The 26,212-nt window shown below is 41.3% G+C and overlaps 1 protein-coding gene across 1 annotated transcript in view; it reads right to left on the reverse strand.

Moving 5' to 3' along the window:
- ANKLE1 (ankyrin repeat and LEM domain containing 1) overlaps positions 1–26,212 on the reverse strand; it is a 93,083-nt gene that overhangs the window by 45,069 nt on the left and 21,802 nt on the right. Inside the window, exons 3-6 of the mRNA XM_075863175.1 lie at positions 23,938–24,043; positions 23,753–23,852; positions 14,540–17,056; positions 14,042–14,216 (exon numbers count right to left, since the gene is read on the reverse strand). Coding sequence (XP_075719290.1) covers positions 14,042–14,216; positions 14,540–17,056; positions 23,753–23,852; positions 23,938–24,043 — 2,898 coding nt within the window. The remainder of the gene's footprint in view (positions 1–14,041; positions 14,217–14,539; positions 17,057–23,752; positions 23,853–23,937; positions 24,044–26,212) is intronic.

Consider the following 26,212-nt stretch of genomic DNA (forward strand, 5'->3'; position numbering starts at 1 on the left):
TAACATTATAGTTTTATAGATTGGGTCGTTACGAACGCGGTGATACCAAATATATGTGTACTGTTTAACGGTTTCATTTTTTTCCTATAATAAGAGACTTTGTAAATATAAAAGATTTTTTTTTTCCTATACTTTTGTAAAACATTTTTATAAACTTTTTTCTTTACACTTTTTTTTACCTGCATCTCTGATCGCTGCTAGAATACATTACACTACCTAGGTAGTGTAATGTATTCCACCTGTCAGTGTGACATCACAGTCTACGAGCTCCGCATAGAACGGGTTAATTTAAAAAAAAAATCTGCGGCAATTAGCCGCTGATCGGCAACAGTGGAGTGTCAGCTGTCCGGGACAGCTGACGTCCTGGTTCCCGATGCACACTGTCACAGACACGGTCGCCGACAGTGTGCATCGCGAACGGCAGGGACGTCCTGTGACTGACAGGAAGTCTATCAGGAGGCTGGTCCTGATAGGCTTCCGTACACGGCAGACAGTGAGGCCATTACTTGGCCTCCGGTCGCCATGCTAGCCCGCTGCAAACCTCCCAATTTCATTGTGAGGTCTGCCGATGTGCTAGAAACCCCTAAATTGCGGCGATTGCAAACGATCACCGCACAATTTAGGGGTTAATTGCCTAAATCAGCAGAAATAAGCAGCTGATCGGCACACAGTGAAGTGCCAGCTGTCAGGGACAGCTGGCCTCCCGGTGCACACTATCGCCGACCGTGTGCACCGGGAACTGCGCAGTAACTGTACGTCCCCGTGCGCTAAGACACTGGCCACATGGACGTACAGTTGAGTCGTGTTGCGTCTAGGGGTTAAGAAGCAGCAGGAGAAAACGATTACTACTTACCCGCCTCCAAAAAGGGACAGGAAACAGGAACCAGTAATACCTGAGAGACATGATAGCAGGCCAAGAATTTCAATTATTCTTCCAACAAATTTATGGAAAAGGGTGGGGAAAAAAAACAGGTGCTGTCGTGGAGGTTAAAGAAAAATCAAACCACCGGTAAGTAATAATAATTTTTCCTTCTACACCTCCACCCGGGGGATAAAAAAGTTTTTTCAAGACTGTAAATCTTTACGGACAAAACGCAAGTCTTGGATGGACATTACGTCCAATCTATAGCATTTGAAAAAAAAAAAAAAGTGCTCGGACTTGACCAGATTGTGGCTTAACAGATCTGCTCAATTGAGGCAGAAGCACTCTCAGCCCAGGAGGTAGAAACATCTCTGGTCGAATGAACTCTAAGCAGCAAGGGACAACTGAATGTTTCTGTTCTTTCCAGCTAGATGACTTCTTACATCCAATATATGAAATTCCGCCTCCTTTTCATCTTTAGGGGAGGAACAGAAAGAAGGAAGGGATATCTCTTGTTGACCGTGAAATCTGGATACTAGCTTTGGAAGGAAGAATGATGAAAGGTCTTAGAATAACTATCTTCCAGAATGTTTAGATGACGTGGACTAGAAGAGACGAATTGTATTTCACAGACTCTGCGAGATGTAATCGCTAGAAGAAAAGCCATTTTCAAAGTCAGGAACTTTAATGAGGAATCTTTAACCCCTTCCGGCTCCTTGACGTCAGTATTAGGTCATGGTAACCATAGCGTTCGCGCTCCATTACCTAAGTACGTCTTGGGAGTAACGTCCGCTTTTTAGGGGTTAAGCTACCATCGCCAGCCTGCTACACGATAGCGGCCGGCGATGGTGACTATGGCAACCGGACACCAAAAAATGGCGTCCGGCTATGCCATAGACTGAAGCCTAGTGGGTCCTGACAAAGTCAGGACCCACTATGCTTGCGGTCAGTGAGTAGCTGATAGCTCTAATACACTGCACTACGCATGTAGTGCAGTGTATTAGAATCGCTATCAGGGCCTCCAGCCCTCAAGTGGGACAAAGTAATCCAAAAAAAAAAAAAAGGGTGTAAAAATAAGAAAATAAGTTTTAAAAGTAAAAAAATACCCCCTTTTTCCCTTATCAGTCCTTTATTATTAATAAAAATAGATAAACAAATAAACTATACATAATTGGTATCGCCGCGTCCGTAACGGCCTGAACTACAAAATTATTTCGTTATTTATCCCGCACGGTGAACGCCGCAAAAGAAAATAATAAACCGTACCACAATCACAATTGTTTGGTCACTTCACATCCCAAAAAATGTAATAAAAAGGAGGAGATCAAAAAGTCGCATGTACCTAAAAATGGTAATGATTGAAACTACAGTTCGTTACGCAAAAAATAAGTCCTCGCACGGCTTTATTGATGGAAAAATAAAAAAGTTCTGGCTCTTAGAATAAGGTAACACAAAAAGTGAATGATTTTTTACAAAACTTATTTTATTGTGCAAACGCCTTAAGACATAAAAAAAAAAAAAAACTATAAACATCTGGTATCGCCGTAATCGTATCACCCCGCAGAATAAAGTGAATATGTCATTTATAGCGCACGGTGAACGATGTAAAAAAATTTGAATAAAAAAACACTAGTAGAATTGCTGTTTATTAGTCACCACGCCACCTAAAAATAGAATAAAAACTGATCAAAAAGCCGCATGCACCCCAAGAAAACTACAATGAATTCCTCAAGGAGTCTAGTTTCCAAAATGGGGTCACTTTTGGGGGGTTTCCACTGTTTTGGCACCACAAGACCTCTTGAAACCGGACATGGTGCCTAATAAAAAAAGAGGCCTTATAATCCACTAGGAGCTCCTTTGCTTCGGAGGCCGGTGCTTCATTTCATTACCGCACTAGGGACACATGTGGGATATTTCTCAAAACTGCAGAATCTGGGCAATACGTATTAAAGGGGTTTTCCCAATCCTTTTTTTTTTTTTTTAAATCAATGCAATGTTCCTCTATTAATATATTAGTGCACTCTATCTTTTTCTTGATAATAAATGGTTTTAGTAACATTACTCCCTATTGTTTACCTTGAGAGGTTTGTTTTGCTCAGTAAGCTCATTCCTCTTCTCTTCCTGTGTTTCTCCTCCCTGCATGCACTGCTCTAGTCCCAGCATGCAATGTGCATGCAGCAGTGCACTTGCTCCGCCTACTACACCCAGCTCTACTAACTTCTGCAATCTCAGTCTTCATTTTGGTGCTCTCATTCTATTACTAATAGCACAAGCTGAAATCACTGGATATCTGCGTTTTTAACCTCTTAACGCCGAAGGGCAGATATATCAGTCCTCAGAAGCTGCTAGTTCGCGCAGGACGACGGATATATCCGTCCTGTAATCGTGCCGGTACTGAGACTGTACCCACGCGATCAGCGGCAGGAGAACGGCTGTTATACACAGCCTGGCTCCAGCTGCAACTGCCGGAATCGAAGCGCGCTCCGATTCCGGCAGTTTAACCCATTAAATGCCGCTGTCAATAGTGACAGCGGCATCTAATGTGTTTGACAGAGGGAGGGAGCTCCCTCTGTCACCCCATCGGCGCCCCCGCAAAGAAATCGCGGGTCGCCGTCGGGTTTCCATGGCAGCGGGGGTCTAACAAAGACCCCCAGGTCTGTCTTCAGCATCTGCCTGTTAGGCGATGCCGGAGGCATGACCTAACAGATTGCCTGTCAGTTTTACACTGACAGGCAATAATGCTTTGGTATACTAAGTATACCAAAGCATTATATATGCGATCAGCACATCGCATAGTGAAGTCCCCTGGTGGGACTAAAAAAAAAAATGTCAATCCGTTAAATAAAGTTGGTGAAAAAAAATAAAATAAAAATTAGTGAAAATCAAATAAAACTACTTTTTTTGCCCAAAAAGAGGTTTTATTTAGTAAAAGTGTCAAAACAAATTACACACACATATATGGTATCCCCGCGATCGTAACAACTTGAACAATAAAATTAACACATTAAACCGCCGAATGAACGGCGTCCAAAAAAAACGCAAAAAAACAATGGCAAAATTCGCTCTTTTCTCCCATTTCCCCCCATAAAAAATTAATCTATAAGTCCTATGTACCCCAAAATAGTACTAATGAAAACTACACATTGTCCCGCAAAAATCAAGCCCACATCGACAGAAAAATAAAAAACGTTACGGCTCTTGGAATGCGGCGATGCAAAAACAAGTAATTTTTTTCTAAAAGGCTTTTTATTGTGCAAATGTAGGAAAACATAAAACCTTTACATATTTGGTATCCCCGTAATCGTGCCGACCCATAGAATAAAGTTAACATGTTATTTACGCTGCATAGTAAACGGCGTAAACTTATAACGTGAAAATCAATGCTGGAATAGCTGCTTATTTTCAATACTCTCCGAAAATAAAAGTTAATAAAAGTTAATCAATATATTATAAGCATCTAAAAATGGTACAATTACAAAATACAACTCGTCCCGCAAAAAACAAGCCCTTATACGGCTATGTCGACGGAATAAAAAAAAAGTTACGACTCTTGGAATGCGACCGTGAAGAAACAAAAAATAATCCAAAAGGCTTGCTCTTTCTGAGCTTGGTGGTTAAAGTGGCTTGTGAACTAAGTGGAGTTCTAAAACCGGAGTTGAAAAGAGGAGTTGAAGCCCCAGTAAGTACTCTTCTTTTTCTTTGACAATTGTTCGCTGTTTTGGTGTAACTTGGATAATGGATAGCAAGATTGGAGGTTTTCTTCAGTGCACAGTTTGTCATATGTATACACGACTGGAGCCGGAGTTCCAGGGTGAATATCTCTGTGGCAGATGTGAGCATGTTGTTCACCTGGAAGCTCGCATTAGAGATCTGGAGGCGCAAAATGCAACACTGAGGAGGATAGACAATCTTGAGCTGAGCTTGCTGCTCACGGAGCATGCAGTTAGTGGGTTAGAACTGGAGGGTGAAGACATGGGTGAGCAGGATCAGGTAAGTAGCTGGGTTAATGTAGTTAGGGGCAGTAGAAAGGGGTCAAAGACAAGGAAGGCCGATCCGATTTCTGGCATTCCAAGCAAAATTGCCAGGTTGGGTGATGATGCGAGGGTGTCAGTCTCAGAAAAGGCAGCCCTAGTGGATACTGATCTCCCTAACAGCCGGGAGAAGAGCCCAGCTAGTAGTCGGCGGGATGGTAATGCAGGTAAGCCAAGACAATTGATAGTTGTACGGGATTCTATAATCAGGAAGACGGATAGAATAATTTGTCGCCAAGACCGCCTCAACCGATTGGTTTGCTGTCTCCCTGGTGCCAGGGTTCGGCATGTGGTGGAACGGGTGGACAAATTGCTGGGAGGGGCTGGTGATGATCCAGCTGTCGTGGTCCATGTCGGTACCAACGACAGAATAAATGGTAGGTGGAGGAGCCTTAAGAATAATTTTAAAGAACTAGGCTACAAGCTGAAGGGAAGGACCTCCAAGGTTGTATTCTCAGGAATACTGCCTGTGCCATGCGCATCACAGGAAAGACAGCGGGAGCTTAGGGAGTTAAATGCATGGCTGAAGTCTTGGTGTAGAGGAGAAGGATTTGGGTTCCTAGAGCACTGGGCTGACTTTTCATTGGGGTACAAACTGTATTCTGCAGATGATTTGCACCTAAATGGAAGGGGGTCCGCTGTGCTGGGGGAGAGAATTCTAGCTGGGGTGGCGGAGTATTTAAACTAGGGCTGAGGAGGGAGGTCAATGTAGAAAAAAAAGGGGTAGCCAGGTTAGAGAGGGGTCAGACTATATTGGTGGGGGGAGAAACAGAATGTGGGGAGAGGACTAGACAACAAGATAAGGAGATCCTTTTGTTACAAAACATCAGTGTAAATAAAAAGGACCGATTAATGTCAAATCACATTTCTGATAATAAAAGTGAAAAACTGACAGGCAAGTTAAAGTGTATGTTCACAAATGCCAGAAGTCTAGCAAGCAAAATGGGGGAGCTGGAGGCCTTGATACTGGAAGAAAATATAGATATAGTTGGTGTTGCTGAAACATGGCTGGACTCTTCACATGACTGGGCTGTAAATCTACAGGGTTTTACACTTTTTCGTAAAGACAGGACAAATAGGAAAGGTGGTGGTGTATGTCTGTATGTGAGAAGTGATATGAAGGAGAGTGTGAAAGAGACAATAGTGGGTGAAGACTGTGAGGAGGTTGAAACCTTGTGGGTGGAACTAGAAAGGGAGGTAAACACTGAAAAAATTACTTTTGGTGTAATCTATAGACCCCACAATATAACTGAGGAGATGGAAGGTCAGATATATAAACAGATGGAGCGGGCTGCACAGGCGGGTACTGTAGTGATAATGGGAGATTTTAATTTCCGGGATATTAATTGGTGTCATGGTTCGGCTTCAACTGCAAAGGGGAGACATTTCCTCAACCTGTTGCAGGAAAATTTTATGGGCCAGTTTGTGGAAGACCCGACTAGAGGTGAAGCTCTGTTGGATCTGGTCATTTCTAATAATGCAGATCTTGTTGGGAATGTCAATGTTCGTGAAAACCTCGGTAACAGTGATCATAATATAGTTACATTTTACCTATACTGTAAAAAACAAACGCAGGCTGGGAGGGCAAAAACATTTAATTTTAAGAAAGCCAATTTCCCCAGGATGAGGGCTGCAATTCAGGATATAGACTGGGAAGAACTAATGTCAAATAATGGAACAAATGATAAATGGGAGATTTTCAAATCTACTTTGAGTTATTATAGTGCAAAATTTATTCCTACAGGTAATAAGTATAAACGACTCAAATTAAACCCCACATGGCTTACACCTTCTGTGAAAGGGGCAATACATGACAAAAAAAGGGCATTTAAAAAATACAAATCTGAGGGTACATCTGCAGCCTTTGTAAAATATAAAGAGCTTAATAAAATCTGTAAAAATGTAATAAAATTAGCAAAAATACAAAATGAAAGGCAGGTGGCCAAGGATAGTAAAACAAATCCTAAAAAATTCTTCAAGCATATAAATGCAAAAAAGCCAAGGTCTGAACATGTAGGACCCCTAGATAATGGTAATGGGGAGTTGATCACAGGGGATCAAGAGAAGGCAGAGTTACTAAATGGGTTCTTCAGCTCTGTATATACAACAGAAGAAAGAGCAGCTGATGTAGCCGGTGCCAGTGCTGTTAATATATCAGTTGATATACTGAATTGGATGAATGTAGAGATGGTCCAAGCTAAATTAAATAAAATAAATGTGCACAAGGCTCCGGGACCAGATGGGTTACACCCTAGAATTCTTAAAGAGCTTAGTTCAGTTATTTCTGTCCCCCTTTTCATAATATTCAGAGGATCTCTAGTGACTGGTATAGTGCCAAGGGACTGGCGCAGGGCAAATGTGGTGCCTATTTTCAAAAAGGGCTCTAGGTCTTCCCCGGGTAATTATAGACCAGTAAGCTTAACATCCATCGTGGGGAAAATGTTTGAGGGGCTATTGAGGGACTATATACAGGATTATGTGACAATAAATAGCATTATAAGTGACAGCCAGCACGGTTTTACTAAGGACAGAAGTTGTCAAACTAACCTAATCTGTTTTTATGAAGAGGTGAGCAGAAGTCTAGACAGAGGGGCCGCTGTGGATAAAGTGTTTTTGGACTTTGCAAAGGCATTTGACACTGTCCCTCATAGACGCCTAATGGGTAAATTAAGGACTATAGGTTTAGAAAATATAGTTTGTAATTGGATTGAGAATTGGCTCAAGGACCGTATCCAGAGGGTTGTGGTCAATGATTCCTTCTCTGAATGGTCCCCGGTTATAAGTGGTGTACCCCAGGGTTCAGTGCTGGGACCACTATTATTCAACTTATTTATTAATGATATAGAGGAAGGGATTAATAGCACTATTTCTATTTTTGCAGATGACACCAAGCTATGTAATATAGTTCAGACTATGGAAGATGTTCATGAATTACAGGAGGATTTAAACAAACTAAGTGTTTGGGCGTCCACTTGGCAAATGAAGTTTAATGTAGATAAATGTAAAGTTATGCATCTTGGTACCAACAACCTGCATGCATCATATGTCCTAGGGGGCGCTACACTGGCGGATTCACTTGTTGAGAAGGATCTGGGTGTACTTGTAAATCATAAACTCAATAACAGCATGCAGTGTCAATCAGCTGCTTCAAAGGCCAGCAGGATATTGTCGTGTATTAAAAGAGGCATGGACTCGCGGGACAGGGATGTAATAATGCCACTTTACAAAGCATTAGTGAGGCCTCATCTAGAATATGCAGTTCAGTTCTGGGCTCCAGTTCATAGAAAGGATGCCCTGGAGTTGGAAAAAATACAAAGAAGAGCAACGAAGCTAATAAGGGGCATGGAGAATTTAAGTTATGAGGAAAGATTGAAAGAATTAAACCTATTTAGCCTTGAAAAAAGAAGACTAAGGGGGGACATGATTAACTTATATAAATATATTGATGGCACATACAAAAAATATGGTGAAATCCTGTTCCTTGTAAAACCTCCTCAAAAAACAAGGGGGCACTCCCTCCGTCTGGAGAAAAAAAGGTTCAAGCTGCAGAGGCGACAAGGCTTCTTTACAGTGAGAACTGTGAATTTATGGAATAGCCTACCGCAGGAGCTGGTCACAGCAGGGACAGTAGATGGCTTTAAAAAAGGCTTAGATAATTTCCTAGAACAAAAAAATATTAGCTCCTATGTGTAGAAATTTTTCCTTCCCTTTTCCCTTCCCTTGGTTGAACTTGATGGACATGTGTCTTTTTTCAGCCGTACTAACTATGTAACTATGTCATTAACGCGCAAAATGGCCCGGTCATTAAGGGGTTAAACGGTTTGAAGAGGTCTTGTGGTACCAAAACAGTGGAAACCCCCAAAAGGTGACCCCATTTTGGAAACTAGACCCCTTGAGGAATTCATTGTAGTTTTCTTGGGGTGCATGCGGCTTTTTGATCAGTTTTTATTCTATTTTTAGGTGGCGTGGTGACTAAAAAACAGCAATTCAATTTTGGTACAGCGTTCACCGTGCGCTATAAATGACATTCACTTTATTCTATGGGGCGATACGATTAGGGCTCATTTACACGAGCGTGTTATACGTCCGTGCAACGCGCGTCGCAGGGACCTATGTTAGTCTATGGGGCCGTGCAGACAGGTACGTGATTTTCACGCAGCGTATGTCTGCTGCGTGAAACGCACGACGTCCTATATTTGTGCGATGTTCGCGCATCACGCACCCATTGAAGTCAATAGGTGTGTGAAAACCACGCATGTCGCACGGAAGCAATTCCGTGGGACAAGCGTGATTCGCGCAACAGCACTGTAAAGGATGAATGAAAACAGAAAAGCACCACGTTCTTTTCTGTTTACAAACATCCAAACTGAGTGTCATAATGATGGCGGCTGCGCGAAAAGCACGCAGCCGCGCATCATAAAGGGCTGACACACGGAGCTGTTAAGTGCTTTTTGCGCACGCAAAACGCCGCGCTTTTTGCTTGCACAAAACGCACACGCTCATGTAAACCCGGCCTTACGGTGACACCAGATGTTTATAGTTCTTTTATGTCTTAAGGCGTTTGCACAATAAAATAAGTTTTGTAAGCAATCATTCACTTTTTGTGTTACCTTATTCTAAGAGCCAGAACTTTATAATTTTTCCATCAATAAAGCCGTGCGAGGACTTATTTTTTGCGTAACGAACTGTAGTTTCAATCATTACAATTTTTCGGTACATGCAACTTTTTGATCTATTTTTAATACATTTTTTGGGAGGTGAAGTGACCAAAGAATTGTGATTGTGGTTCGGTTTATTATTATTTTCTTTTACGGCGTTCACCGCACGGGATAAATAATGAAATAATTTTGTAGTTCAGGCCGTTACGGATGCGGCGATACCAATTATGTATCGTTTATTTATTTATATATTTTCATTAATAAAAAAGGACTGATAAGAGAAAAAAAGGGGATTTTTTTAACTTTTAATTTCTTATTTTTACACATCTTTTTTAACTTTTTTTTTTACTTTATTACTTTGTCCCACTAGGGGACATGAGGGCAGGAGGCCCTGATCGCTATTCTAATACACTGCTCTACATCCGTAGTGAAGTGTATTAGAACTGTCAGCTATTCACTGACATCAAGCATAGTGGGTCCTTACTTTGTCAGGACCCACTAGGCTTCCGTCGATGGCATTGCCGGACGCCATTGTTTGGTGTCCGGTTGCCATAGTAACCATCGCCGGCCGCTATCGTGTAGCAGGCCGGCGATGTTAACTTAACCCCTAAAAAGCCACGATCTCTATAGAACGCGGCTTTTAAGGGGTTAGACAGCGGGGACACAGCGATCGGTCCCCGCTGCAGGAGCTGCGGCAGCTGCTGTACGAGACAGCAGCTGTCACAGCTCCTGCACCTGTCGGGAAGACGGCCGAAACGGCCGTTATTCCCGCAACTTCGTATTCCGTCGTAATTTATAAGGGGTTACACATCTAATCTAAATCAAGAACTAAAATCTGATCCTAGAACTTTATACTGACCTCACTAAGGATGAATAAATATTTATTCCACTAGGACACTAACGCTACACACCTTCAACCTTGCGCATGCGCAGTGTAATATACACGGCCGCTGAAGACGCAGCCACATAATTTCACAGAGCATGCGCGGTGGAGTGTGTTCACCACGCATGCTCTACTAATCAGATAAAGAAGCACGTGGTACGGTTACGTCATTTTTGACGTAGCCGTACAGTGTGAAAGCCGGAAACCGGAAGCAAGGTAGCAGACCAAATGGACGGGTCTGCACAGGAAGTGCAGATTTTGCATTACTAAGGGGACGGTGACGGAGGAGGATATACGACGCTACAGCCATCTGATGAAACGTAAGTACATTGTAAAGTTATATATTTTTCATTGTTTTATTTAAATAAATTTAATTTTTTAGTTCCGGAAAACCCCTTTAAGTTGCGTTTCTCTGGTAAAACCTTTTGTGTTCTAGAAAAAAAAAAAATGGTATAAAAAGGATTTTCTGACAAAAATAAATATGTAAATTTCACCTCTACTTTGCTCTAAATTCCTGTGAAACACCTAAAGGGTTCATAAACTTTCTAAATGGTGTTGTGAATACTTTGAGGGGTCTACTTTCTAAAATGGGGTGTTTGATGGGGGTGTCTAATATATAGGCCCCTCAAAGCAACTTCAGAACTGAACTGGAACCTAAAAAAAAATATGAGGCAATACTTCGCTTCTCCTAATGAGCATTGCCTACTCCAAGACGACCCCAGTTTTGACCGTTTGTATAAACGGAGACCCCTATTAGACCATTTCAGTGCCTGGTTTTCCCAAGCATTCATCCCCGAGAATTGTTTTTCTATTGATGAGTCCTTGGTACATTTTAAAGGGAGGCTTCAATTCCGCCAGTACCTGCCAAGTAAGAGGGCAAGGTATGGCGTGAAGATGTATAAGCTGTGTGAGAGGGCATCAGGGTATACCTACAAATTTAGGATATATGAAGGGAAGGACACCAGTATTCAGCCACCAGAATGGACCCCCTTACTGGGAGTTAATGCAAAAATTGTGTGGGATTTGGTGCACCCACTGCTGGACCAGGGTTACCACCCCTACCTGAATAATTTTTATACCAGTGTCCCACTCTTCAACTGCCTCGCTTCCAGAAGTCCTGCGGCATGCGGCACTGCTAGAAGAAACCTGAGAGGCCTCCCTAAGACTCTGCAGGGGTGAGAGCAGGGCACAATCTAGCAGCAACATATTGTGTGTCGCGTACAAGGACAAGAGAGATGTCACACCAGTACCCATGCACCTGTATGAGGTACCAGTAGAGACCCCCAAACCAGACTGCATCCTGGACTACAATAGGTACATGGGAGGGGTGGACTTGTCAGATCAAGTCCTGAAGCCCTACAGCGCCATGTGGTGTGGTATAAGAAGCTGGCCGTGCACATCATACAGACGGCATTGTACAATGTGTACGTGCTATGTCGATGTGCAGGCCAGACGGGAACTCTCCGGGAATTTCAAGAGGTGGTTATCAAGAAACTAATATTTAGGGACCAAGAAGGGGGGACACCCAGTACTTCTGGAAGCGGGGCCACACGCATCGTACCAGGGCAACACATTCCAGGAGAAGTTCCCCAAACTGGCAAGAAAGGAAAAAGTCAAAAGGAGGTACAAAGTCTGCTATAAGAGGGGGATAAGGAAGGACACAATATATCAATGTGACACGTGTCCCGAAAAACTAAGGCTCCGTATGAAAGAGTGCTTCAAAATGTATCATACAGCCCTTGATTTTTAATCTACCCCAGTTTTACTTAGCCTGATGCACTCCGCACATCTTATCCCCCTCATCTTTCCCTTCTGAGCCCTGCTGTGGGTCCAATCAGCAGTTTATTACCACATATGGGGTATTGCCGTAATCGGGAGACATTGCTTTACAAATGTTGGGGTGCATTTTCTTCGTTATTCCTTGTAAATATTAAAAAATTCTATGTTTCTTCAGAAAAACAGTAGATTTTCATTTTTACAGACTAATTCCAATATAGTTAGCGAAAAATTTGTGTGGTCAAAAGGCTAACTATACCTCTAGATAAAATTCCTTGAGAGGTGTAGTTTCCAAAATGGGGTCACTTTTGGGGGGTTTCCACTGTTTTGGCACCACAAGACCACTTCAAACCTGACAAGGTGCCTAAAATATATTCTAAAAAAAAAAGGCCACAAAATCCACTAGGTGCTCCTTTGTTTCTGAGGCCTGCGTTTGTCCATTAGCACATTAGGGCCACATGTGGGATACTTAGAAAAACTGCAGAATCTGGGCAATAAAATATGGAGTTGCATTTTTCGGGTAAAACCTTCTGTGTTACAAAAAAAAAAAAAAAAAATTATTAGAAATGAATTTAGGCAACAAAAAAAATAAAATTATTTGTAACTTTCACCTCTACCTTGCTTTAATTCCTGTGAAACGCCTAAAGGGTTAAAACACCTGAATGCTGATTCGAATACCTTGTGTGCAGTTTTCAAAATAGGGTGACTTCTGGGGATTTTCTAATATATAAGGCCCTCAAAGCCACTTCAGAACTGAACTGGTCCCTGAAAAAATGGCCTTTTGAAATTTTCTTTAAAATATGAGAAATTGTTGCTAAAGTTCTAAGCCTTGTAAAGTCCTAGAAAAATAAAAGAACGTTCAAAAAAACGACGCAAACATAAAGTAGACATATGGGAAATGTTAACTAGTAACTATTTTGCGTGGTATTACTATCTGTTTTACAAGCAGATACGTTTAAATTTAGAAAAATGCAAATTTTTGCACATTTTCTCCGAATTTTGGAGGTTTTTCAGAAATTAATACCGAAATTATCGACCAAATTTTTTGACAAAGTCATGTCACGAGAAAACAATCTCAGAATCGCTTGGATAGGTAAAGGTATTCCGATGTTATTACCACATAAAGTAACATGTCCAATAGGCCAAAACAGGCTGGGTCCTGAAGGGGTTAAATAGTACCATTAGAAAAGTACAACTTGTCCCGTAAAAATTAAAGGGGTTTTCCCACATGAGACATTTATGACATATCGACAGGGAGCTACGCGGTTTTAACTCCCGACCATATAATCAAGAAGTGGCTGGGAGTCAGTGAGATCAGACAAAGCAAGAACGGGGTTTAGGGGACCCCGTTCTAGAGATAGGTGGGACCCCCATCTATCCGACACCCTATAGATATACCATAAATGTCTCATGGGAAAACTCCTTCAAGCCCTCATATGGCTGGATCAACGAAAAAAAAAAAAAAAAGGACTTTTTGAAGGTGGGGAGGAAAAACAAAAGCATAAAAACTAAAAATATTAGTCTGGTCCTGAAAGGATTGATGTAATATATTAGGAGGTTAAGACCAAAATCTGCCATGTGAAGCCCGACACAAATGGACTGCACAACTTGAACCACGAAATCCAACTATTGCCCACGGACTAAAATGAACAACCGTGCCACTGTCACAAATAGTGTCAGTCCTAATTTTGTAATAAATTGTTTTACCCAATGATAATTGGCACTATGTTCGTGTTACCTTATATATTTATATTCTCCAAATTCATCTGGCCCATGTTAGGCTACAATAAGCAAAAACACTAAAGTAAAAGGATAGGAAGTAGACTCTTACCTGGGATCCAGTAATAAGTAATTAAAACTAGATTTTAAGACACCCTCTCTCCACTTTCTCGTTTTATCTGGCTGGTCAAATTCTAGAGAAATCTGCGCCTCATCTTTATTGCAGTCTGGTATGTTAGAAGTGTGGAGGGCTAATGAAAGTTCTGGGCTATATTCAAAGAACAAGCCTATAATGGAAAATTAGAGTAAATTCCATATACTGAACAAAAAAAACAAAACAAAAAAAACCACACAAATCAGGTATATCAACTATATGGAGGGAAGTTTAAAAAATAAAAAATGGTTTGGATACTAAGGGAATAATCTTATGTAATTTGTGCAAACATCTTTAACAAGAAGCCTGCACAATATACAAATAATCAAATAGTAAGCTCATAAAAAGGGAAACATTTCATTACTGCTGTGGATTTATATTGTGCTCAAGCACAATACAAGGAGAAAAAAAAAAGCTATACATCTATAAAAAAAGTAAAAATAAACTGTGTCTTACCTGCTGGTCTATTGGAAGCTTGTTCCTTTAAACGTCTGTCTAATAATAAGATGCACATTTTCCGATTTTGGCTGTTTACTTGCCTAGGGTCTTCCCCAAGCCCTTCCAATCGGCTGGAAATTTCATCATTGGACAATCTGTAGAGCTCCACTGCCACTCTATTAGGTGAATTGATAGAACAGGCCTTGTTTATGGTTAGACTGTTAATTTTACAGTTTCTCCAGTCATATATTATGGTACTAGCTGAACTTCCTGCAGTGTCAATGCTGGACCGATCGATAGATGGCATATGCTTTTCAATAAGTACGTGTCCTTTTTCATTATCCTTATAGAGGTACTCCACAGGTTCCACTTGACTTCCATTTACTGGGCGTCCACCAGGTGATAATGGCACTTCCTGGCTGGCAGAATAATGGACTGTACTTCGACATGACTGTACAGTACTTTCATCAGCCTTTGGAATACAAGAAAGTCTACTGAAGCTGTAACGTAGAGCTTTACAACTATTTACTGTGTCTTCTATTAGTGTACTATGAAGAAAAGTTCCGTTGAATAAAGATGCAGGCAATGACTTTTCGTTCTTGGTAGAACTAACGCTTCTGTTTTTGTGATCAACAACAACACTAATATCAGAATCACCATCTTCCGTTAGCCACGCACTCTCAAAAATCCCTCCGTCAGAACAAGGTTCGCTAGTGGCTTGCTTCAACTGCAGACAAGACTGGAATTCGGTCTCTGAAGAAAGGTCATCTGTAAGAAAGTTGCTGATAGAGAGGGTGGTTTCTGGCTCAGAAAGGTTTTCCCTAGGATTCTGTGGAACTTTATTTCTAAAGGTCAACTCTGATGAATTCTTTACAACAGCATTATTGATGGTTTCAGACGTATTTGACATTTCAATTGGTTCACATAACACAATAGGGGAGCAGGAGCTCCTACTAGGCAGTAATTCATCTGGAAGATCAGGTGTGGAAGATGCCAGGCGGCCATCTGGACTCCTCACTCGCCTGCCTCTTTTAGGCATTTCCACACAGTCATCGAAAAGAGATGAAATATTCTGACGAAATTTGAAAAAATTAAGTCTGCTTTTAGTACGTGGTGTAAAGAAGGGACTTTTGTCCTCATCCTTTGTGGATGGGGACTGAAAATTTTTAGTTGCCAACATCATTTTTTTAAAGTCTTCATGAAGTTCAGAATCTCCTTTTCCATTCACATGATGTTCAGCAGATTCTACCATTAATGTGTCTTCAGAGGAACTAGAGGAGGCGAAACTCACATCTTTCACATTCGGGTTAAATTCTTGATTATGCTTTAGTGATTTTTTTACGCTAGTAACTGGAATTGTGTCAGGACATACCGCTTCTGATCCAGTCCTATGGCAGCTTTTGGTCAACAGTAATAATTTCCTTAACTGAATTTGCAAATCCTGGCTGCCATGTTCAGAAATAGTGGCTGTAACAGGCAGAGTTTGAGATGGTTTGGTGCACGTCATTTCGGAGGTTCTTACAGTTTTATTTGTACACTCAACTAGAAGTATTCCTTTGCTTTCGTTAGGCATGGTTTGTGTGTAAGCACCAGTTATTGCTTTATTTTCCACTGCTTTACATGCAAGTCCTAGTTCTAAGCTCGGTGTACTCATGGTTTTGCACATATAGTTGTTAGAAAGAACTGTTGCATCTTCTTTGCTTTGATTAAAAATATCATTTGAATCCTTAGAGGAATGGCCAATCCCACCTGAGGCCCCCCCTCTATCACCACTATCCCACAGGCTGGTGTTACAGTCACCCTGACAGCTGTACATCCTAATACAGGCTTCCGATTCTTCCAAATTTTCTCTTTCAGAAACATTACCACACACAATCAAAGTCTTTTCCAGGTTATCACCATTGCGTTCTATGTTGTAAGTATAAACATGGTCTGGAGTGGTCACATCCAATCCTTCCTGTTTACCGAAAACCTGAAAGTCTGTTCTATCGTCAAGGTCATTCAAGTCTAACTCTCTATTACTTTTCAAATTTTGCTTAACTGCTGAATCCGTATAGCGGCTTAAAGGATTGTTCAGTGTCATTGCCTCATTTACTGTATTTCTATTATTATTTTCCCAGTTATAATCCACCAATTGGGAAGTCGTAATGTTTTTGCTTATAGAGGAGTTATCGAAGGTTACGTCAGTAGAAAAGTTTTCACTACAGGGACGGCTTTGTGACGTCCTTATGACAGGAACCTCTACTTTTGTTTCGGTTGGCTTTAATTCCCAGTTATTGCTCTTGATTTTGATACGACTTATTTCCTCTTCTTTTCTTAAATCATCTTTAGTATGCAAGACTGGCATGTCTACTCGACTTGCTATTACTGCATCATCCATGTTGTTCCCTGGATCCACAGTTTTCGGAAAGGACATCATAGGAGAAATTTTGGTGCTGCTAAATGGAGAGATTTCACAGGTTGACTCAAGCAAGAGCGTGATGCAGCTCATTTCAGCAAGATCATCAGGAGAAGCGGAATAACTCTTGTGCCATCCTGTGAACAAAATCAGAGGATATGAATATGACATTTGATCCCTCCTTTGGCTACAAATGCACTTCAAACCTTAAATGCATTTTCCCTATATATATAAAACATACCTCCTAATTTAATCACAAAACCATTCTTCATTTTTATGTATTTCACTCAATAAAAGTTACGGTGTACCCATTGTTGCCCAGCATTATAGTCATTTCTCACAGGCTGCTTCTTCTCCTATGCTGCACAAGTAACCAGATTATTTTTTTTTTGTGAAAGTAATGTCAACTATAAAAACAGACTTTTGAAAAAGCTGGTCCCAGATGAAACATGACTGAACTAGAACCAAAAACCTAATCTCGCATTCGTAACAGTGCTGTAGAGTTGGAAACAGTTTATGTTCCATCAGGCCCAGAAAACCAGTGATAACTACAATGTTCACGTGGCGATAGAAAATCGGTTATCACCTCTCCTTTGTTCTCCCCTCTCTTAGACCAAGTATCGTAATGCTACCTGTTATCATACGGCGCTGAAGTCGGACAGTGGAAAACTAGTGGATTACCGACTCCACAGCCCTGAGTTGTAAGATCATATTTATATGGACAAAGCCACAAAGCAGATTATGTTTCAGGGTCCTTTGACTTCTTTTCAATTATCGTTTAAAAACACATGTGGGAACACAAGCCTTCTTGAAACTACTCCAGGCATTACACAGTGGTTGCTGATCCTGGTGAGCACAGAAAGGATTACAATAGCTTTGCTTTAAAAGGTATGTGACTCAAATGTGACTGAGAATCAATTCTATTTTTAGGTCAAATTAAATTTCCTGAAAATGAAGGTGCAAATGGGTCTAAGACGTGTGCTTATCTCTGAATGAGTCTGTAGATTGGACGTTATAGACTTTTCCAGTGAAGGTTTTAACCAATCACATTCACTGTCGCCCAGCAAAGAAAGTGAGACAACGGGACATGCTGTAAGCATGTGGAGAACATTGCTAAATTAGGTCTTCTAAAAATGCCTTAACACGCAAGATAGTTTGTTGCAGAATTTTCTGCGACTGAAAATCTATTTCATTCATTTGAATGGAACTTGCAAAAACCCATACACCTGCTGCAGAATCAACCCCATCCAGATGAATGGAACGGATTTTCAGTCGTAGAAATGACTGCAAGGCTGTGTTCCTACAAGGCACATTTGCTTCAGAGTTTGCCTGCATTTAAGTCAAACCAGATCCTGAAGAGGAAGCCTATTACGCTTTTCTTTATATATTTTTTTGTTTATGTTCCGTTCCCAGTTTTGGCTTAAAGACACACTGTCACCACATTATAAGTGCCCTGTCTCCTACATAAGGAGATGGGCGCTGTAATGTAGGTGACAGTAATGCTTTTTATTTAAAAAAACGATCTATTTTCACAACGTTAGGAGCGATTTTGGTTTATGCTAATGAGCTTTCTTAATGCCCAAGTGGGTGTACTTTTACTTTCGACCAAGTGGGCGTTGTACAGAGGAGTGCATGACGCTGACCAAGCAGCATCATGCACTCCTCTCCATTCATTTACACTGCACTAGCGATATAGATATATCACTATGTGCAGCTACATACACAAACCCTAACATTACTAGTGTCCTCATAATGAATACACGTGACCATCCAGCCTGGACGTCATGTGTAATCAGAATCCTGACACTTCTGAATCTTTTCTATGAGATTCCAGCAACGGATACGAAATCTCGCGAGATCACGGAGCTAAACGAGATTTGGTTTCACTTGCCGGAATCTCACAAAAAAGAGTCAGAAGTGTCAGGATTCTGAGTACACATGACGTCCAGGCTGGATGGTCACGTGTATTCATTATGAGGACACTAGTAATGTTAGGGTTTGTGTATGTAGCTGCACATAGTGATATATCTATATCGCTAGTGCAGTGTAAATGAATGGAGAGGAGTGCATGATGCTGCTTGGTCAGCGTCATGCACTCCTCTGTACAACGCCCACTTGGTCGAAAGTAAAAGTACACCCACTTGGGCATTAAGAAGGCTCATTAGCATAAACCAAAATCGCTCCTAACGTTGTGAAAAAAAGATCGTTTTTTTAAATAAAAAGCATTACGGTCACCTACATTACAGCGCCCATCTCCTTATGTAGGAGATAGGGCACTTATAATGTGGTGACAGAGTGTCTTTAACCCCTTCCCTCTTTAGCCACTTTTGACCTTCCTGACAGAGCCTCATTTTTCAAATCTGACATTTTTCACTTTATGTGGTAATAACGTCGGAATGCTTGTACCTATCCAAGCGATTCTAAGACTGTTTTCTCGTGACACATCGGACTTTAAGATCGTGGTAAAATTTGGTCGATACATTCAGTATTTAATTGTGAAAAACACCAAAATATAGTGAAAAATTGCAAAAATTAGCATTATCATCAATTTAAATGTATCTGCTTGTAAGACAGGCAGTTATAACACACAAAAATGTTGCTAATTAACATCCCCCATATGTCTACTTTAGTTTAGCATCTTTTTTGAACATCCTTTTATTTTTCTAGGACGTTACAAGGCTTAGAACTTTAGCAGCAATTTCTCACATTTTCAAGACAATTTCAAAAGGCTATTTCTACAGGGGCCAGTTCAGATGTGAAGTGGCTTTGAGGGCCTTATATATTAGAAAACCCCAATGAGTCACCCAGTTTAAAAAAACTGCACCCCTAAAAAGAATTCAAAACAGCATTTAGAAAGTTTCTTAACCCTTTAGACTTTTCACAGGAATTAAAGCAAAGTAGAGGTGAAATTTACAAATTTCGTTTTTTTTTTCTCAGAAATTCATTTTGAATTCATTTTTTTTGTAACACAGAAAGACACCAGAAAAATGCAACTCAATATTTATTTCCAAGATTCTACCGTTTTTTAGAAATATCTCACATGTGGCCCTAGCGTGCTTATGGACTGAAGCACCGTCACCAGAAGCAAAGGAGCACCTAGAGGATTTTGGGGCCTTGTTTTTATTAGAATATATTTTGGGCACCATGTCAGGTTTGAAGGACTCTTGTGGTGCCAAAACAGTAGAAACCCCCCACAAGTGATCCCATTTTAGAAACTACACCCCTTGAGGAAATTATCTAGGGGTATAGTGAGCATTTTGACCCCACAGGCTTTTTGCAGAATTTATTGGAAGTAGGCCGTGAAAATGAAAATCTAAATTTTAACCAATAAAACGTAGGTTTAGCTAATTATTTTTTTTTTCATTCACACAAGGACTAAAGGAGAAAAAGCACCACAAAATTTGTAGAGCAGTTTCTCCCGAGTAAAACATTACCCCACATGTGGTCATAAACGGCTGTTTGGACACATGGCAGGGCTCAGAAGGGAAAGAGCGCCATTTGGAGTTCAAATGTAACTGGAATGGTTTGCGGTGGCCATGTCACATTTGCAAAGCCCCTGAGTGGTCTGAACAGTGGAAACCCCCAAGAGTGACTCCATGTGGGAAACTACACCCCTCAAGGAATTTATCTAGGGGTATAGTGAGCATTTAAAAAAATGATTCAATTAAAAATCCATGGATGTGTGATAAACTTTGAAGCACTCCTTAATGCACAGGCCAGGTTTGTCGGGACAGGTTTCACAATGATAAGTTGTGTCTCGACTTCTCCCTCTTTTGTAACACACTTTACACCTTTTTTGGTCCTTCCCTTTTTACCAGTGGAGGGGATTTAGTCAGGAAAGTGTTGCCCTGGTACAATACGTGGACCATCGCATCTAGAAGTCCTGGAGCCCTCCCCTTCTTGGTTTCCAAATACAAGGGCCTTGATAACCGCTTCTTGAAACTGAAGGAATCTCCCAGTCCGGCCTGCACATTGGTATAGCACGTAAGCGTTATACAATGCCATCTGTACCATGTGTATGGCCAGCTTTTTGTACCACACCTTTGTTTTACGCATGGCACTGTACGGTTTCAGTACTTGATCAGAGAGATCAACCCCTCCCATGTACTTATTGTAGACGAGGATGCAGTCTGGCTTGGGGGTCATGGTGGTGCTACCTCGGACAGGGGTGCTGCCACTACCGTGTATTGTGGTCAACATAAGGACGTCCCTCTTGTCCTTATACTTGACCAGCAACAAGTTATCGCTGTGTAGTGCCCTGCTTTCTCCTTATCTTAGGGGTTGCCCAATCAGATTTTTAGAGAGGCCTCTCTGATTTTTGCGCACAGTGCCGCATGCTACAGTACTTCTGGTGGAGAGGCATTTAAATAGTGGGATGCTGGTGTAGAAGTTATCCACGTAAAGGTGATAACCCTGGTCCAGCAGTGGGTGCACCAAGTCCCACACTATTTTTCCACTAACTCCCAGGACAGGGGGGCATTCTGGAGGTCCTATCCTGGTGTCCTTTCCTTCATAAACCCGAAACCTGTAGGTGTACCCTGAGCTGCTCTCACACAGCTTGTACATTTTAATTCCATACCTCGCCCTCTTGCTTGGCAGGTATTGGCGGAATTTTAGTCTCCCCTTAAAATGTACAAGGGACTCGTCTATTGCTATGTTCTTTTTGGGGGTGTACACTTCATGAAATTTGGTGCAGAAATAATCAATCATTGGCCTGATTTTGAATAGGCGGTCGTATGTGGGGTCATCACGGGGCGGGCACTGCGCATTATCATTATAATGCAAAAATGTCAGAAGAATTTCAAAACGTGTCCGGGTCATTGCCATGCGGTATAATGGGGTGCTGTATAAAATGTCTGCACTCCAGTATTGCCTGATCTCTTTTTTTTTTTTTTTACTAGGCCCATATGTAGGACAAGGCCCAAAAATGTCATCATCTCCGCTGCCTCTATGGGGGTCCACCTAGCAAATGATAATGTGGGGTTTTGGGCTAAAAATTGTTGGGTGTATAAATTTGTCTGGGCCACCATTACATTAACAAAATCCTCAGAGAAAAAGAGCTTGAAATAGTCAATTTCTGCGAGGCCTACAGTTTCAAATCGAATTCCTGAGCTCCCTGTGAAATCTGGAATGTGAGGCTCATAATTATCAGGGGGTGGGTTCCACAGGGTATCACTCATTTGGGGGTTTGCCTCAGCTGATGTTCTGGGGCATCTTTGCGCGGGTTCCTCATCACTGGATGAGGATGATGAGGTCAAGAGGAATGGGGCAATATCCTCTTCTCCCTCGCTGGCCAATTCAGTGTCAGAGGCCAGGATGGCATGCCTTTGAGATGATTGGGACATTTTTATTAGGGGGGTATGTAGTGCTTCAATACGTGTAATATTCTTTATAGAGGTGGTTGTATATGTTGTGCTTTTACACGTGTAATATGAAATTTATAGGGAAAAAAAAAAAAAGAAAGAAAAGAAAATAGGTAGGAGAAAGAAATTTATTGTACGTTCAATAAAGAACTGTAAAAAAAAAAATAAAAAAAATTGAGCTACAACTGTCGCTACGCTATCAAAAATTTTGTGAACAAATCTCAGTTAAAATAAACTGCATGTCCGTCACTAAATGGACGCTGACTAGAAGATGTAAATTTATTCAAACTGTATAAAAAATATATAGCTATAAGTATTGCTATATATTTTTTTTTACAAAACGGACGTCAGTAAACGTCCGCTACTCTAATGCTCTTTTTTTTTTTTTTTTTACAGTTTTATAAAAAATAAAAAAAAGAAGACAAAAAAAAACCTGCGTAAACAAATTACCATTGAGGCCGATTATTAGACTCAGCACTCAGTAGCCGCAGGGCGCGCGCATAAAAAAAGGTGCAGTAATAAAAAAGGCCAAAAAATAAAACTTGCGGCAAAAAAAAAATTACCACGGCTGCTGATTCAGTGATGGCGGTCACTGATCAGCACTCAGTGGCCGCAGGGCGCACACAGGGAGGTGCAAAAATACAAAAAAAAAAAGTCCTGTGCCAAAAATTGGCGGTCAGTGATGGCGGTCACTGATTCGCACTCAGCGGCCAAAAGGACATAAAAAGGGAAAGAGGGGGAGGGGAGGGTACAGGGATAAGAAGTTTAGGAAAAAACAAGTGCTGCTGCTGCTAAAAAAAAACAACAAAAAAAACAAACAAAAAAAAACAGCAGCATCACAGATGATGATGATGATTCACTCTTCAGCAGGAAGCAGTCAGATGAAGACGTCACAACAGGATCGCAGCACAGAAGGCCTCAGAATCGGTAAGTATGGCTTCACAGACAGTCACACCAGCTCTGCTCACCGTTTCTAACCGGAATGAGGTGGGCAGAGCCGATGGAGGGTGTTTCAAACACCCGCCATGGCTGCGATTGGTTGGTCGGTGCAGACCGACCAATCGTAGCGATCGGGAGGGTGGCATCACTGCCAACTCATCATCGCTACATGGCAGGGATTGGTGCTGTCCTAGGCAGCACCAATCACCACCATATCACTGTGGCATAGTGATTGGCGAAAGCCGCAAACAGCCGCAATTGGCCGGTCTGAATTGACCGGACAATTGCAGCGATCGTCGATGCGGGGCGGATGAGCATCAAGATCTCATATACCTAGGTTGTTGTAAAAGTAAAAAAGAAAAATTATGGCTTTTGTAATTTGAAGAAGAGGAAAAAATAAAAATTTCGGCCTCCTGGGCAAATACAGAAACCAAAATTTTAGCAGTGAAAGGTTTAAATAATTATATAAACCTCCTTATTGGCATAATATTTTTATATAGAAATAAATAACAACATTACCGTGTATTTTACCTGGGTATCGATCAGAAAGTCTCTCTTTGTATTCCTGAAGAGCGACCACACACCTCCTGTTATTTTCTATTAATGCCAAGTCTAATGCAGTATTTCCATCCTGTGATACAAAGACATTATGGAAAAGTCTATAAACAGAAAATTAAAGAAAGAAAAATTTACTTTATAAGGCAGAATAAAGTAACCTGATCGCGAATAGAAGGGTCACCACCTTTCCGGAGTAAGAACACAAGAGCCTTACAACATCCCCAGGAAGCAGCTACATGCACTGGTGTCAGATCGTCCGTAGATCTAAAAAAAAAACAAAAAAACAGTCAGTGAAGCTTTCCGATAGTAGAACGCAATATAGCTCTACTCCAGAAGGCAGAAAACAGTCCCTCTAGAGCCATTAGTGGACTACCCTGTAAGTCAATGGCTAATCCTTTATAGAGCTTGAAACATGACTTAGATGAATAGGCAAACGAGACACCCATCTCTAGACAGTACGGTTTCGGAGTGGTTGTTCATCAGTACAGAGTAGGGTTCTGGTTGGCAGTGCTATGGCTTTGATGCAGCTCTTAGAAGGTACGGATTCTCTTTTGCGGAGATCCAGCTGGTAGATAGCAGAACAAATTAACCCAATTACATTCCCTTATGAAAAGTAAAAAAAAACAAACTTTAATTTCATTCACTTGCTATGTGTTCACGTATGTGTGATTGAAATCTGTTCTTATGGGTGTCTGTTCATTAAATGTAGCTTCAAAAGCAAGGTGAAAACATCAGGATGGTAAGTTCACGCGGAACGCAAATGTTGCGGATTTTCTGCAACAGATTGAGGCTGGAATTACACGAGCGTGTGCGTTTTGCGCGCGCAAAAGGCACTTAACAGCTCCCTGTGTCAGCATCGTATGATGCGTGGCTGCGTGATTTTCGCCTCCGCCATCATTATGACACTCCGTTTCTATACAGAAAAGCACGTGGTGCTTTTCGGTTTTCATTCATACTTTTTACTGCTGTTGCGCGAATCACGGGCGTCCCACGAAAGTGCTTCCGTGTGCTGCGCGTGATTTTCACACACACATTGACTTCAATGGGTGGGTGATGCGCGAACAACGCACAAATATAGGAGACGTGAGTTTTACGAAAATCACCGACAGTCTGCACGGCCCCATAGACTAACATAGGTCCGTGCGAGGCGCGTGAAAATCATGCACGTTGCACGGACGTATTACACGTTCGTCCAAATAAGCCCTTAGTTGTGGAAAATCCACAGCATACAGTAACAGCAAAGTGGATGAAATTTTAACAAATCTCATTCACATGCTGCGTAAAAACCCGAGCAGAAGAAAAAAAAAAAACAAAAAAAACAACCTGCGGTGCAGTTTTTTAATCCGTAGCAGGTCAATGGTATGTGTTTTATTTGCTTTTTTATTGAATTGAACGGGGAGATAAAACCCGCAACAAATAGATGTTACAATTGAAAAGCTGCAATTCCGCGGCAAAAAAAATAAAAATGCAACTCTGAAAGAAAAAAATAATATATATCTTATACTTACCCAGAATTCTGTGCTTCTTTGTCAAGGCCGGCCTCCTTGGATAACTTTACATCCCACATGCCAGCTGCAGCCAATGACAGGCTGCAGTGGTCACATGGGTTAAAACGTCATCCCAGGGCTGCAGAACGTCAGAGAAACACGTCACCATGGTAAGTATATCCATTTCATTATTCAGTGCAGCATTTCCGAGGAAGACATTCCAACCGAAAAACTGCACCACAATTTAGAGCGTTTTTTTTGGCCAGTATTCCCTGTGGCTGCCATGGCGGATACGCTGTGCACCTTAATGCAGCATATCCATCCTGTGTGAACGCAGCCTAATGGATAGGTGAAGGCAGAATAGGGTAGGGATGGCAATTATGGCCCAAATAAAAATCACGATTAATTCAACATTTAACCTCGATTACCATTATTGGACGATTTAGGGCACACACTTTGAATGCCACACCTCCATTTTGCATGCTACGCCACTGACTATAGGTCCCCTAAGCCTGATAGATATATATATATATATTTATTTTTTTATACCTCGACACTGCTCCCACACAGTAGAATGCCCCCATAGTGCCCCAACAACGTATAACGCCGCCCACAAAGTATGATGCCCCCATACAGCCACAATATTGCCTAATAAAAATAAAATACCATTGATGCATATATCTACTTATATCTTCATAAAATCACCAAAAATCTGAAAATCAAAAAAATAATGATAATGTAACTGTATAAAATACAGGGATTACACACCTTAAAAAGTGAAAGGGCACCCCAAACCCCATATATTTCCTGAAAGCCGACAACCTGACAATTACAGTTGATTTCTGCTGGAAGCTATGTTCACCTTCATGTAAGGCCTTATTCACACAAACCTATTTCTCGTCCATGTGCTGTCCGTTTTAGCAACGGAAAGCACACTGACCCATAC

This window comes from Rhinoderma darwinii, chromosome 1 (genome assembly GCF_050947455.1).
Source record: "Rhinoderma darwinii isolate aRhiDar2 chromosome 1, aRhiDar2.hap1, whole genome shotgun sequence".
Classification (NCBI taxonomy): Eukaryota; Metazoa; Chordata; class Amphibia; order Anura; family Rhinodermatidae; genus Rhinoderma; species Rhinoderma darwinii.